This window comes from Parasteatoda tepidariorum, chromosome 6 (assembly GCF_043381705.1).
Source record: "Parasteatoda tepidariorum isolate YZ-2023 chromosome 6, CAS_Ptep_4.0, whole genome shotgun sequence".
Taxonomy (NCBI): Eukaryota; Metazoa; Arthropoda; class Arachnida; order Araneae; family Theridiidae; genus Parasteatoda; species Parasteatoda tepidariorum.
In genome coordinates this window covers 69,481,549-69,497,577 of record NC_092209.1, presented here as the reverse complement: position 1 = coordinate 69,497,577, position 16,029 = coordinate 69,481,549, and the positions used below count along the sequence as shown (strand labels likewise).

The window sequence follows — 16,029 nt, the reverse complement described above, 5'->3', positions numbered from 1 at the left end:
TCATTGAGATTTTATCTCCAATTAAAAACCTAACTATAATTCAATATGTGCAATTATAAAAAAAAATAATTATTCAAAAAGTACTCTACTTGAAAACAAAATATTAATTGTAAGCGAATAATATGTATTTTCATTAAAATATTTTGCTTTTTAAGCTATTAAGTAACAAGTTTCCCATTCTGGAACTGTGCTCTTTTTTTCCAAAACCGATAACTTAAATATTTAATAGTTAAAAATTATTTCAGACAAAAAGAAAATTAGTCTACCATATTTATATTCATCAGTTAAAAATTTTTTTTTTCTAATTTGAAATGTGATTTCAAATTATTAAAAATTAAAGAGGTAGCTTACATTGAGGATAATCAACTTTAAGTAAAAATATTTTTCTCCTAAAGTACTTTTCCCATCTGTGCTGAAAGATAAATTTCCTCCCCTTGTAAAAGGAATTTGTTAAACAAATATTTGCTTCTTTACTCATTCAATATTTTTTCCAATTCTTCGGAAAAGTTTGCCTTTAATTACTCAAAAACAAACCATCCTTGAGAACAAGTATTTACTTCTGAAAAGGAATTTGTAAAGATTAGGGGGGGAAGCATTTATTCAAATATAACCTACTACATCATGACGATTTCTGCAGAACAAAGCAGTGGCTTCTTTTAACTATCAATAGCATCACCAACCTTTTTAGGCCACATCCCTAACTGTTTTATTCTTCCTTAAGTTTCATAATGGCCGCAACACCAAACCATAATGGTTTAAAAATTCCTATGGTTTCTACTGTCAGGGGAAATATAGATTATATTGAATACGCAAAATTTTTAAAGACTTGTTTCTAAAACAATTTTTTTTGTGCATAAAAAGAATAAAACTTAATTTCTGTTGCTAAATTTGAATGAAAGCTTTAGGTCGAATGTTCTAATAAACCTCTATGGTTGTAGGAAAAGGAACTGAATTAACGGTCGTTGAAATACAATGGATAGTAGTATTGGGAGCTATACTAAACAACATAAAAAATAAATAACAATCATACAATGTGTTTAGTATTTATTTTGTAAAATACAATATATGAAAAATAAATAAATAAAAAACAGACATTTTAATAAAAACAGAAAAAGTATTTGAATAAATACAATATTAACAAAACTGTTGTAACTTAATTTTTATCAAAAAAAGGCCAAAATATTAATTATAGTTATTAAATGTTGCAAATCCAGAGTTACTTCCAACAAAAATATTAATAAAACACAAAATCTTTCTTTTATTAAGAACAAAATAACAGTTCACAGAATAAAACTCAATAATCATACTTTGTCACAGTTGTTAATAATTAGAGTTCTTAAAATATTCTCAATTAGTTTAAATTAGTGATAAAATAATTGAAATACTTTTCCCAGTCATAATAATATTAAAATATTCAAGTTTACCTTAGTAATAGCATTAAAAACATATTATACGCTGATGTTTAACAAGTTTAAACTAAAGAGTGTAAATAGAATTAGTAAGAATTTTTTAAAAAATTGATTAAAAACATTTCAAAACTGCTCAAAATTTTTTCCACTTAATCGACCAAATTTAATGACACTAAATACATAAATTTCATTCATTTGAGCATGAAACAAATAGAATTTTTTTTTTCATTTAATACAAACATGATTAAATTTAAATAGTTATCAGGATAAATATTTAAACTGAAAGTAATTAAGAGCTTATTATACAATATATAAACAGCAAGATAATTGTAATCAATTTTCATATATTTAATAATTAATGATTTATGTAACAAACACATTAATTTAAAATAACAAATTATTTATTAACAGTTAGAAAATGAATCAGTTTTCTTAATTTTTAAAATTAATAATTTCTGTAATAAACATTTTAGTTTAAATAACATATTATTTATGAGCAGCTACATAATTTTATTAAGTTTTCATAATTAATAATTTAACATCTCAGTTTAAATATTTGTAGGGGTAAATGTTAAAATTAAGAATTGGTAAATAACATTGCCTTTATAAGCAGCTAAAAGATTGATAAATTTTTACAATTAAGATCCATAATTTAAATAACAAACATCTTAATTTAAATATTTGTAGGGGTAAATATTTAATTAATTAATAATTTAAATAAATAAATATATACACAGCAAATAATGCATCATTTATGAGCAGTTAACGAATTCATCAAATTTTTGATTTAAATTGTACAATTTATATAATAAACATCCAAATTTAATCAGAGTTGAACGGTTCGGAAGATTTTACTTAGCAAAACTGTTGACATGATTCATGTTTGAAGCTTTTTGAAATGGCGTCTTTTTTACTCATTCAAAATTTGCATCGACCAAAATAAGAGTAGGAAGTTTAAAGCTACTTTCTTTTTCTGATAACACTATAATTCTAAAAGTAATTTAAATATCTCTGTCTAATAGAATTATTTCAAAATTGATGGTATTAAAAAGGGAAAGAATCTATTAACTTCCTCTCTTCATTGCAATTTTTTATGGATAAAAATTATACCATTTCTAAGAGCTAAAAGCATGATTTTTCAAATCGTGCTACAGTTTTTGCATGTAAAAATTTTCTAAACATTTACTACTAAAGAAAGATTGTTTACATATGGAGTTAGTTAAGAAATGTTCATATTTTCTCACCACAAATGTTAAAAGAAAAAGAAAGAAGAAAAAAAAATTAGTGGTTTTTATCTAAAAAAATAAATTAAATAAAAGAAATTTTATTGGATAAAAACCAAAACAGTTATCTTTTGGAAAAATTTAGTTATACCTGTGTTGTGCTTTAAAAAATAGCAATATATATATATTTTTAACGGAGTTTTTGCCAACTAAAAATTAAAAATTTTAAGGCGAAAATGCTAAAATTCGGAAGTAGTAAACAACCTATTGTGTGTAAGTAGTTGATTGTGTCTCAAAATTGTAAATTAACACAACAATGTTCATGATTCAAAAATTTATAATTGTTTAAACTAAATAAAAGTAATAATAAAAAAAAACATATTATTCAAAAAGAACAACAAATTTTTCAGTTCCTTTTTCAACCTCTTTCAGTTTTCAGTCCAATAATAATGGAAGTAAACGGTTTAATTAATAATTATTGAAAGCAAAGATATGTTTGATTTTTATAAACAATTTATTAAGTTATTTCATTTGCGAATGAAACAAAGAAGTTATTGTATCTTTCTTTTATTTAGACAACAAACATTTTAATTTAAACATTTAAACTCCATGTTATAATATATTAAATCAGTATAAATATTTACAATAATAAGTGCATAAATAATATATTAGTTGTGAACAATATTTCACAAAATATAAAAGCTTAATAAAATTATTTCAATTTTCAAACCTTGTTCAATAAATCAAATCTTATAAAATTCTAATGATTTATGAATGAGGCACAAAATATTTTTTAGTATGTACAACAGATACCATAATTTAAACACTTTTTTCCTTAATAAATATTATCATACTTTAAAAATTCTGGCATAACAATAGCATTAAATATAAATATATAGCAAATAACAGTATACAAAATTTTCTTCCTGTAAATATATTCTAACGCATANTGTATATATATATATATATATATATATATATACACAGCAAATAATGTATCATTTATGAGCAGTTAACGAATTCATAAAATTTTTGATTTAAATTGTACAATTTATAGAATAAACATCCAAATTTAATCAGAGTTGAATGGTTCAGAAGATTTTACTTAGCAAAACTGTTGACATAATTCATGTTTGAAGCTTTTTGAAATGGCGTCTTTTTTACTCATTTAAAATTTTCATTGAACCAAATGAGAATCGAGAGTTTAAAGATACTTTCTTTTTCCAATAACACTAAAATTCTAAAAGCAATATAGATATCTCAGTCTAATAGAAATATTTCAAAATTGATGGTATTAAAAAGGGAAAGAATATATTAACTTCCTCTCTTCATTGCAATTTTTCATGGGTAAAAATTATACCATTTCTAAGAGCTTAAAGCATGATCTTTCAAATTGTGCGCACAGTTTTCACATGTAAAAATTTTCAAAACATTTACTACTAAAAGAAAGATTGTCTACATATGGAGTTAGTATAGAAATGTTCATATTGTTTTTTTTAAAAAAAAAAAAAAAAAAAAAAAAAAAAAAACAGAAATTAATTGGTTTTTACCTAAAAAAATAAATAAATAAAAAAGACGGATTTTACCAGATAAAAAACAAAAAAGTTATCTTTTGCAAAAATTCAGTTATTGTGCTTTAAAAAAAAAGAACTAATATTCATGATTTAAAAATTTATAATTGTTAAAACTAAATAGAAGTAAAAAAAAAACAACATATATTATTCAGAAAGAACAACAATTTTCTTTTCTTTTTTCAACCTCTTTCAGTTAATAGTAAAGTCAGTTAATAGTTTAAATAATAATGGAAGTAATCAGTTTAATTAAAAATGATTGAAACCAAACATATGTTTGATTATTATAAACAATTTATTAAGTTATTTCATTTGTGAATGAAACAAAGAAGTTATTATATCTTTATTTATTTATTTAGACAACAAACATTTTCATTTAAACTTCATGTTATATAATATTAAATCAGTATAAATATTTACAATAATAAGTGCATAAATAATATATTAGTTGCGAACAATATTTCATAAAATATAAAAGCTTAATAAAATTATTTCATTTTTCAAACCTTGTTCAATAAATCAAATCTTATAAAATTCTAATGATTTATGAACGAGGCACAAAATATTTTTTAGTATGTACAACAGATATCATAATTTAAACACTTCTTTCTTTTATAAATATTATCATACTTTAAAAATTCTGGCATAACATTAGCTTTAAATATAAATATATAGCAAATAACAGTATACAAAATGTTTTTCCTGTAAATATATTCTAACGCATATTCTTTTAAACTATGTGTACTCAGTTGTAGCAGAATATCTATGAAGAAGGATACTGTAACAGGTATCACAGACTCTAACTGGTTTAGCAGATGATGGTAAAGGCATTGTATTATCTGAACAAGAGTTACAAAATATATCCCCACAATGTCTACAATGATGCTAAAAAGTAAAGAGAGAGGTTATTTTTTTACAAATAATATCATCTAAGTTTCTTTTAAAACTTGAAATTTACTTAAAATGACAAACTCAATTTTTATTACAAACAGTTATCTATTTTCTATTAGATTTGGAAATACATCATTTATACAGAATTTGAATAAGCAACAAAAGTGACATTTCAATTTTAAAATTATTTCATACATTACATTTTGAAAGAAACAGAATTTTCCGGGTTGAAGGTTCAACATGTATATTTTGTAAGATACATTGTAAATTAAAAGTGAAAGCAATATTCGGCACAAGAACTGGAAAAATGTCTAAAACATACCCTTACTCATTAAGTATACTTTGACTATATAGCTTAAAACCAGAATGTATCTTACACGTAATAATGATTATCAAAAACAAAAATAAATTCATACAGAGCTTATCTTCAAAATAAATTAATATCAATATCAGTCTTTTGAACAGTAGTGTTATTTAAATGCAAATATAGTAACATTTAAAAAATAATTTCTAAGAATAAACTGTTTAAGAAAGAATATTTTTGAAAAATCAATAATTGAAATTAAATGAATACAAAAAAAAAAATTATTTTAACCAATAGAGGAGAAAGTTTTTACAAAAAATAATTGAAATAGATGTTAAACTTAATTATTTTCTAAAGTTATCCAAACTTGCCATAAAAGAAGAGAGCAATATTTATCAAAAACACTTGTAATTTATATTATTATTATTTTAAAAGTGAGTTGGAAAAATAGTAAAATTTAACTAAAACCTTATTCACTTACTTTTCTTCGGGCAACAGAGAAAGGTTTGTTGCATTGTCTACATATTGTAGCTTGCTTGTCATGAGTCCAAACTGCTTCTTTCATAGCCATTTGACTTTCTTTCATATCTTCGATTTTCAGTTTAGAACTGCTCAAAAATATGTTAGAAAAGCATAAGCAATGAGAGTTAATTTAATTTAAAAAACAAATAAAATACAACACAAGAGGTGATAACAATTTTTAAATCAGTTAAAAAAATCCTAAGCTTTAATTTTTTGAGCAAACATTTCAAACAGAACATAAGCAAGTTCTCTTACAGAGAAATATTTGTCCTTGCATCATTTTATTTTAATTACTTCTCATAAGCAACAAATCTTGGATGAACTGTTTATAAAATAGGCATGTTATGTTTGTAGTTTTGAAATATTATATATATGTCTACATACATATTGTGTTGATATATTTTGTTTTGGCTATATGAATACAATATCAGAAAGCAAGGGACGGGATAGCCTGGTTGGTAGGTCACTGGGGCTGTCCAAAAGGCTGTGGGTTTGGTTCCAACTAGTCGAAGACTCCCTGTGAAGTAAATGGTGACTGATGCACTTTAAATCTGTCGAGTCACAAAATCCTCCATGTTACTGTAACAAATCATACCTCTGGGGGTACTGATCCAAGAGTTTCCTTGTCTCCTGTATTGGTTCCAAATTACAAGGTTACAGAGTTGAACATAAGTAGTCGCAAACCCAAAATTGAGTCGACTGTTCAATGGCGGTTATAAAATTAAAATAAAATATTAGAAAGCACTCTTTTTTTGCGGATATAATCATGTCAGCTGATGATGAGATTATATCTTGAATTTTCTTTGTTTTCAGCTTTTAATTTTTTAAAAAAAATTATTATGTTCAAATTAATATCTTTCTTCTTCTCTTTTTAAAATCTTTATTATATTTTATTCCATGTTTTCTCTACATTTTTAACTTATTTTATGAGTTCTATATACAGTACAGAACCTCTTATCCGGAAATCAGAAAACCGGAATGAAAGTTGATAAATTTTCCCCCCATTTAAAAAAAAAATAAATTTTTTTTCTCCTAAGATTTTAGGATTTTTCTTTCTTTTTAAAAAGGTGTTTACTTTACCATCATTTTAGAAATAATCATTAGTTCCCTACACTGTCAAAAGAAGTAGGAGTCTTGTCCTAAATATCATCAATCATTCCCTTCTCCACCCCCTACATAGTTGTTTCTTTTCAATCATAGCTCAGTGAGAAAGAGTGACTCATTGAACACCTGTTTTCTTATTATCTGGCCCTTAAGCAGGGGGAGTAATTACTACTAGTTTCTCACAATAGGAGTCATCATGTCAGTTGATCACTTAGTCCAGGAGAGTTAAAAACAAATAATTTTATTTGCTTTCTTTGATTCTTAGAAATCTCTTACAGTACAGGGACTGCAGAACTCCTATTTTTCCTATTATCTCCATACCCCTTCTTTTTTTTCCTGTTATTTTCTACTTTCTCTTATTTTTTTCTGTCATTTTTGCTATTCCCCCTTTTAACATAGTGACAGCAAAGAAACAGGAGTAATGACTCAAGGTCAAGTAGTGCAACTGCACCTGTTTTTCAATTCATTCATTTTGAATGGGGTGTGAGGAGGGGGCAGAACATAAATTCTTTTTATTGTCAGCTTCTGTGTGGGATTGCCAATTTATTTTTAACTGGAGTGGAGGAGAAATAAAATCACTCAGCTTAATGAGGAATAAGATTGTCATACACTTGTTTTTCCTTCTGATTTCGATTAATGTTTTAGCAAAATGTTGAAACCCAAGTTAAACTCTTCTAGATAGTAATCGCATGCCAGAATCACTGCGATATTGTCGCAGAATGTTAGTTTTTCGCAGAAAGATTTTTCCTTTGGGAAGTAAAAATTTTTTAATTTCTTTTCTGCAGAAATTTTAGAAAGATTTTTTTTCCTACCCAGAATTATATTCAAACGATGTATTTCTAGCGCATAGGAGGAGGGAAAAGAAATGTTTGAGAACAATAAAGTAAAAAAAATTGTTTTCCTTTTATCCAGAAATTTTCCAAAGATTCATTTTTTTTTCATCCAGAATTATTTTAAATGATGTCTTTCTCATGCATAGGAGGGGAAAGATATGCTCCTGATTTTTCTCTTCTGATTTGAGAATATTAAAAAATAATGAAGTAAAAAATTGTGTTTTTCTTTTCCCCAGAAATTTTCAAAAATTTTTTTTGTCCATCCAGAATTATATTCAAATGATGTCTTCCTCGCTCATAGGAGGGGAAAGAAATGTTTCCAATTTTTCTCTTATAATTTGAAAATAATAAAAAATGATGAAGTAAAAAATTGTGATTTTCCTTTCCCCAGAAATTTTCAAAAGATTCTTTTTTCCAACCAGAATTATATTCAAATTATGTCTTTCTCGCACATAGGAGGGGAAAGAAATGCCTGCGATTTTTCTCTTCTTATGTGAGAATAAATAAAGAATTATGAAGTAAAAAATTGTGATTTTCCTGTCCCCAGAAATTTTCAAAAGATTCTTTTTTCCATCCAGAATTATATTCAAACATTGTCTTTCTCGCGCAGAGGAGGGAAAGGAAATGCTCCTGATTTTTCCATTTTCTTTTGGTAATAATGCAGTAAAAAATGGAGTGGATGGTTTTGAGTCCTGACGCAGACAACGACAAAGTAGAAGAAAGCGACCAGGAAGATGGAGCCCATCCCCTTTTTTTCCATCTTACCTTTTTGTTCATTTTACATTAAGCCTGTATATATTTTTATTTCATTATTTTTTTCTCCTATTAAACTTATGTGTATTGCTTTATCGTTTTTTATTTTTCTTAAAGATTATTTCCAAAAATGTTTTCTTTAATTGGGTTTGACAAAAAAAAAAAAAAAAAAAAAAAAAAAAAANAAAAAAAAAAAAAAAAAAAAAAAAAAAAAAAAAAAAAAAAGGCTTTTGTAGCAATTCAGAAAATTGAAAAAATCAGTCATCCGGAAAAGGGATGGTCCCGATCGTTCCGGATAATCGGCTCCCTACTGTACTTTCAGCTTATGTGTAGTAAATAAGACTTATTATTTTTCTTCTTTTAGACTTATTATTTTTCTACATTAAACTTCAACAGTGAAATTATTAATTAAACAAAATTATAATTACAAATCAAACAATATGAAATATAAATTAATATTTTTTTAAAAACATGTTCAATAATTCAAGTATGGTTGTCCTTTTATTTGTTCTAAAATGTCATTACTAGTAATTCTCTCAATTGGAATAAATTTTTACACAAAACCAATCTCATGAATTAATATTCTTTTACAATCTGTAATTTAATTTAGGATTTTATATCCTGAACATAATTTTTTTCTATTTATTATTGAATGCACCCTGATTTACCATTTTCAAAATACTTTATTTATAAAATTATTTATTGGATTTAAATCATTTTATATATACTTCACAAAGATATCGATACAAAACTTTGAAGCAACTGATCTCTATCAATCAAGATTTGATTTCATTTTTAAAAAATAGTTATTAAGCATATGGTCCCCAATTTATCCTTATAAAAATTAGATAAGAGTAAAATTTAAGTAATTAAGTGTTTTTCTTTATTCAAAAGTCCAAAATATTCTGAAAATAGGTAATGAAGATAAGATACTTCAATCACTTTTGTACAAATTATCGATAGTTCCACAATTCAAAGATATAACATTTTTACAATTTTAAAATAGTTAATGAAGTTTATTTTATGAAAATTAAGCTGAAAAGTGACATGCCTGTAAAAAAGAAATAGACTCGATAATTCTTTTTCTTTATTAGAACAATGTGACTAAAGTGGTACAAAATGAGTAAAAAGCTTTCTCAATTGTATTTTCATAATTTAAAAAAAATAATTAAAAAAAATCAGGTAGTTATTTTTAAATTTAAAACTCAATCTGAATTTAATATAAAAATATTTCTTGAGGTTTAAATTAGAAACAATCTACAGCTATAAAAAATTCAATATTAAAAATAATTTAAATATGCAACAAAATTTAGCGCAGCATCAACCTTTAAAGGACTGAATCTAAAAATATCTGAGGAGGTGAAATACATTTCAGGTCAACATTACAATTTTGAAATATGCGAATTTTTAAAAAATTCTGCTTCTACATGAACCTTTTCTTTGCAAATTAATGGATTCTAAAATATCAAAACATTCAATTAAGACATTGGACATTTCGCAAAAATTCTGTTTTAACGAGTTGCTTTCCTTTTTTAATTATTAAACAATATTCTAAAAAAAAAGCAGTGAGAAAAAATAAGTACTAGTTGTTTATTTAATTTAAGTCCACAAATTTTTTTTGCTGATTTGCCAAGTGGCGAGTGGTTATTTTCAGGTCAACTTCTTGATAAATTGTTTCAAGTGACAATAATTCAAACCACTGAATTTCACATCTGTGATTTATAACAATAGACTAATAATTATTTTAACGAATTTCATACCTTAATTTGTTTTTAAAAATACAATCTATAGCATGCCTAAATAAAACTGCATTATAAACAAATAAATAAAACGCAAAAAAGTATAGATAAAAATATTATTTAAAATTTTAAACTAGCAATTTGAATTATAAATCTAACAAACATAAATACAATTATAACAATTAAAAAATAAATAGTAAACTACAAGTCATATAATACTAACTCTTTAAGCTGGATTCCCATTTCTTCTAGCGTTCTTTCATGTTCATTGTGGAGTTTTTGCAGTTCAGAATGACTAATTCTCAACTTTTCATATTCCTACAGGGAAATCATTAATGTTATTAAACTATACAATTGATCACTAAAAGCCGAACGATTGGGAAGATCTCCCAGTTTAGCTATAGTCGGTTGTTACTCTTAAAAATGCCGATTGTCTAGCTTAATCGCAGATGCAATTTATGCGCTTAATTAAGTGTTAAAGTTTTGAAGCAGAATTTTTATTAATCATATTTTTTATACTTTTTTATTATATAGTATCAATTTAGGTCAAAATAAGTAAAAAATATTATGCTTAGCACTTTGATAATTTACGGTTATGAAATATAGCATGAAACACCAGTATATTTTTTTGCATTAAAAGTAAAATCTTCTAAATACAACTAACTCACTTCAAAATAATACGTTTTCAAATTTGCACTTATTTAGAACTATGAATACGTCATTGAAATCTCATTAATTTACAAAATAAGGAAGAAAAAAATTTTTAAAACTATTTTTGTTGAATTTTATGCTATAGTACAAATATAATTCCGATAATCTAACAGATTTTTTTCAGAAAATATTAGACAGTTTATTATAATTAAAAAATATCAAAATATATTTTTGTTTGCAATTAGTAAGTTAAAAAAAAATATCATAGGGACATAGGTGTTCCATCTGCATCTAAAGGTTCAGTTAGTAAACTACTTAATAAAGATTAATAAATTATCAATAATTTTTTATAAAAATACTGTAGAAATTACAGATAAAAAACTAAATAAAGAAAAAAATATTTATTACAAGTTTGTTTTGCTTAAATTCTAAACTTTTTCTGTCATAAAATTAAATTTGAAAATTTCTAAATTTTAAGTTTAATTTTAAAAATTTTCAATAAAAATTTATATAATAAAAAAGAAATTTTATCTACACACATAATCTTAAAATTAATAACATATAAAAATTACAAATAATTAAAACTTATTAAAATGTTATTCTTCTAAGAAATATCTGTCTTTTATGTAAAAATTCTTTCAGAGAAAAAGCAACGGACATTTTTTATGAGCTAATTATATAACATTAACAAGATAAGAAGATAGATGCTAAAAGTACTTTTTCAGCAAAATATTTAAATTAATTGAACCATTAAGTGATAAAAATTTATAGTCGCCTAATTTTTAGCAATAACAACTACTTATTAATAAAACTCATATCTACGAGTTTGATTGAAGCTTACTAATTGGAATTCATTAATGCAATTTTTCATAGTGGCTTGTATATTTTATGCTAGATTTGGATATTTATAGGTTATAATTTATAGCTTGCAAGACTTAATGTATTTTCATAATTTTTCATAAAATTAATGACATATATAAAAAAAATTTAAAAGTCACATGCATTATTAAAACTTCAAAAAGTAGGCTTTATTTATAGAAAACATTTTATTTAAACTATTAGAGTAATCAATTTGAAAGCACACATTTTTTCAAGAGGCAGGCAGGGTTTAATACTTGAAATTTTTGATTTTGTTAAATCTTTACATAAAACTATTGGACATGTGTTTTTTATTTATTTTTGTGAAATTTTTTTTCTTTAAGTTTTGAAATGAATTGGTCAAAATCTGAAGACTCTTTAGAATTTTGGGAACACATAAATTTGCATGCAGCAATATTTTCTATGAAATGAAGTAATTACAGTTATTACTGTTATTTTGCATCTTACTATTTTCACAGCAACTATTAAGACAATATCTATAATGGACTTTTGCGTTTGAGCTCAAAAGCCATTAAAAATCTTCTAAATTGGGGTATCTATCAATATCTCCTTACTATAATAGAGTATCACAAATGTACATATTTGTGTGGAAATACACTAATTAGTAGTACCTAAAAATTCAACACAATTGCCTGACCTTAAAGTAGCAAGAAACTAAAATTTTGCACGATTTTCGAAGACATTAACTACTTTTGCCAAAACTTGACAAGTTTGGAATTTACTGGAAAAGAAGCCTTAAGTATAGCAAAAATAAAATCAATTCACAGATCTATGGTTAATGAATATTTTTTTATATAATATGGCCTTAAACTTTGAGACTTGTAACTGAGTATAGAAATAGTTAAGAGAAAACTAAAAATTTCAAGAAAATAAAAAATGTCAAGCATCCAACTCAAACGGGGAACAGTGTGGAAATAAAATATCCTCAGTTGTAGACAGATCATGGGTTAGAATCCTTTGCTACCTGGTTAAGAGATTAACCGAGGGAGGTTTTCATAGTTTTTTTTTCAATGTAAGACAAATTCTGGTAAATTTTTTCAAAAAGTCTTTCAAGAAAACTAATTTGTCCCGATACTTGATCCCTTGTCTTCTGGGCCAGGTTCAAAATTACATGGCTACGAAGCTGCTCAATATGCTTATAAAATAAAATAAAAGTATTCAACCATGCCCTTTTTGAAAAAAAAAAACGGCTCTAAAACAAAGTTTTATTTTATTAAAAAATGTGCTTGATATAACACATACGATACTACAATACTTTTTCTACAATAGACAAAAAAAAAAATTTCCTCCAACAGATTTGGCTAGTCAAAATTGATTTAGTGACTGTGTTCTTCTAAGATGGAAGCAAAAAAAATCTCCAAATTTGAGATTATTTAAAGCAGTTATATAGGTTTTATAATTTTAAAAATTAATTTTTTTTTCTTTTTTTAAAAAAGTAATATTTATAAAATGTCAAGAATACTACCCTAAAGTTTACAGCATATAATTCTAAAAAGAAGAATCTTTAGAAATTCTTTCTATTAAGAGTTAATAAGCTAGTAGTACAGATATAAAATTACCCCCTCCCAAAAGAAGTTTATAAAACTCAATTTTTGAAATCAATGGACAGATTTCTAATGAACTAATGCCAAATAAACCTATTTGAAACTAGATGGAATTGACTAGATATTAAACCAGTAAATTGTTTTTTTTTTTTTTTTCTTTTTTTTTGTTTCTGTTTGTTAAGCTTTGAATGCAAGTTATTATTTTACCAGGCAACACAATAAAAAAAAATTTTAGCAAACAAAACCAAACATTCAGATTTTAAATATTTTCTAATTCAACATAAATCAATTTTTAATTCTCCCATCTGACCAATTCCATCTAGAAAACATGCAAAATAATATCATTAAAATAGGTGCATTATTTTTTAAGAAACCGTGTTCACTGCAAAGAGACTTTTTTCCTGTCATGTTTTCATAAACTAGCTCTTCACAAATAAATTTTAAAAATTTTTAGACATAAATTTTATGAAATAATGTTCTATCATATGCTTAAATTTTGGAGAAAAAAAAAACAAAAAAAAACGACAACCTTTTAATACATTAAAAGATAGTAAATGATTAAAAGCTAGTATGATTTTTATGTCATTTAAAACCCATACAAAACCTTAAAAATTTCAAATAAAAAAAAATGCATTTTCAATTTTCCAACAAGGAATACATAGTATTAAATAATAAAACTAAAATCTCAACAAGAGGACACCAAGCATACACTAAATAAAAACAGTCAATTATTGAAATAAATCATGGCTTTTTATTCAAATGCTTTAGAAGTTTCAAGTTGCATTATGGGACTTAACTGGGTTATGGGAAGTTTCAAACTTAAGATCCATGTAACAAACATACACAGTTCAGACTATAAAATGTGTTATTTTTTAAGTTCTGTAGTAGTAAGAATAGACTGTTAAAAGAAAAAAAAACTTAGAGATTCACCTGAGACATTAATTGGAGCTTTTTCACATTGTCTTTTAATGAGGTAATTTGCCTTTGGTAATTGTCTATAGTTGACTGTAAGGAGGCCCGATGAGCTCTTTCGATTTTCAGATCTGACTCTAGCACAGATCTGAAATGTTTTAAAAACGTTTCTAGCTTAGAATAAATAATGCTTTATTACTATATGTTATTGATATAAATTATTATGAAAAATATAAATTCCTACAAATAAAGATCAAAACTGCTTGAATCACAACATAGCAAGAGAAAAATAGCTAAATTTAAGTAGATTTTAAACACAAACTTCTTAATTTTATAGATGCTATCAATAATTTAGCAAGTGAAAAGCAAAAGCTATTTTTCACAACATTAATTTAAAATGTATTAGCAATATACTTATTAGCTTTGTCTGGAAAAAAAAAATGTTATATTTAATTAAAAATAAAATTATTTTACAGAATAGTACTCAATAAAATTTAAAATTTTTAGTAAAAATGATTATTAATAAAATTAAAGGAGCACTTATTAGATACATAAACACTTAATAGTTACATAAGTACAGTGTTTGAATAACAAAATAATATATATATATATATACACACACACACATATGAAACAAAAAGGATTAAAAAAAGAGAGAAAAACAAAGAAAAATAATAAGTTTTATTTATTGTGCATAAGTTGACAAAATTATATAATGTTAATAGAAAGAAAAAAATTCATTTAATTTTATACAATTCTTGAACCCTGTGGCAGAATCGCAGCGACACGGCATTTTTTTACATATGTTTTTAAAGTAAAAAATTTCATGTTTCTTTTCTAAAGAAATTTACAAGTAATATTTGAACCATGCAATTAGATAATAACTTTTTGTCGCTCTTAATTTACGCTGATAGTATTATAAATCAATGTAATGTTTTGATTGTATTTTCGGCAATTTATTGATATTGATTTTCATGTGGTTTTTAAATATTCCAAACACTTTTAAAAATTCGAATAGTGCATTTGAGTATTTACTTTTTAAGGCAATGATTCTATCTAATTTTAGGCAGCTAGATTTCTCAATAGTTTTTAAATCCGATATTTTTATAATTGATTATTTACAAAATACGAAGAAGGAAATAATTTGCGCGTTACCCCCTCCTATCTAACAAAAATGGGAGAATATCACCCATAATATTTGAAGAAAAAATTATTACATGCTTAATATATATACATCAGTGTTTTCACTACAGCGCGAGAACGCGAGAATCTCGCATATTTTTTTCCTTTCTCGCAATAAAAAATGATTAGCGCGAGAAGTTCGCGCACTCTATTAATCAATTTCAAAATGCACGAATTTTGGAAAAAATTTCGTCTTTTGCAATTTTGAATAAAATCTGTTTCACTTTTCTTCCTTGATCTTTCATTATTTTGAACATCGATCCGTGTTATCTAGCTTCCCTATTTATAAGTATTGTTCAGAACCGGTGCGAACAGCAGAACACCACCCCCCGAACCACGGAATCCCTTTCAGAACACATTTCTCTGCAACCACGTGTTCACCGTAGGTAAGGTTTCTTCATGTAAGACGTTTGCATTTTTTGTGCATGAATGTAAGATGGACAAATACCTTGTTAAGGCGACATCTTCTACTCCGTAACGGACAATTGAAAATGAAACAAATGTCGGTAGAA

General features: G+C 25.1%; 2 protein-coding genes across 3 annotated transcripts in view; one reads left to right on the top strand and one right to left on the bottom strand.

The window, feature by feature from the left end:
• The window catches only part of LOC122271340 (protein CEBPZOS), a 150,653-nt gene that overhangs the window by 46,787 nt on the left and 87,837 nt on the right, over positions 1 to 16,029 (top strand). The window lies entirely within an intron of this gene.
• LOC107443131 (RUN and FYVE domain-containing protein 2) overlaps positions 4,371 to 16,029 on the bottom strand; it is a 42,306-nt gene continuing 30,647 nt past the window's right edge. For both annotated transcript variants that reach the window (XM_043055066.2, XM_043055068.2), the window contains exons 14-17: positions 14,354 to 14,483; positions 10,573 to 10,667; positions 5,880 to 6,006; positions 4,371 to 5,088 (exon numbers count right to left, since the gene is read on the bottom strand). In XM_043055066.2, coding sequence (XP_042911000.1) covers positions 4,939 to 5,088; positions 5,880 to 6,006; positions 10,573 to 10,667; positions 14,354 to 14,483 — 502 coding nt within the window. In that variant the 3' untranslated portion in view covers positions 4,371 to 4,938. The remainder of the gene's footprint in view (positions 5,089 to 5,879; positions 6,007 to 10,572; positions 10,668 to 14,353; positions 14,484 to 16,029) is intronic.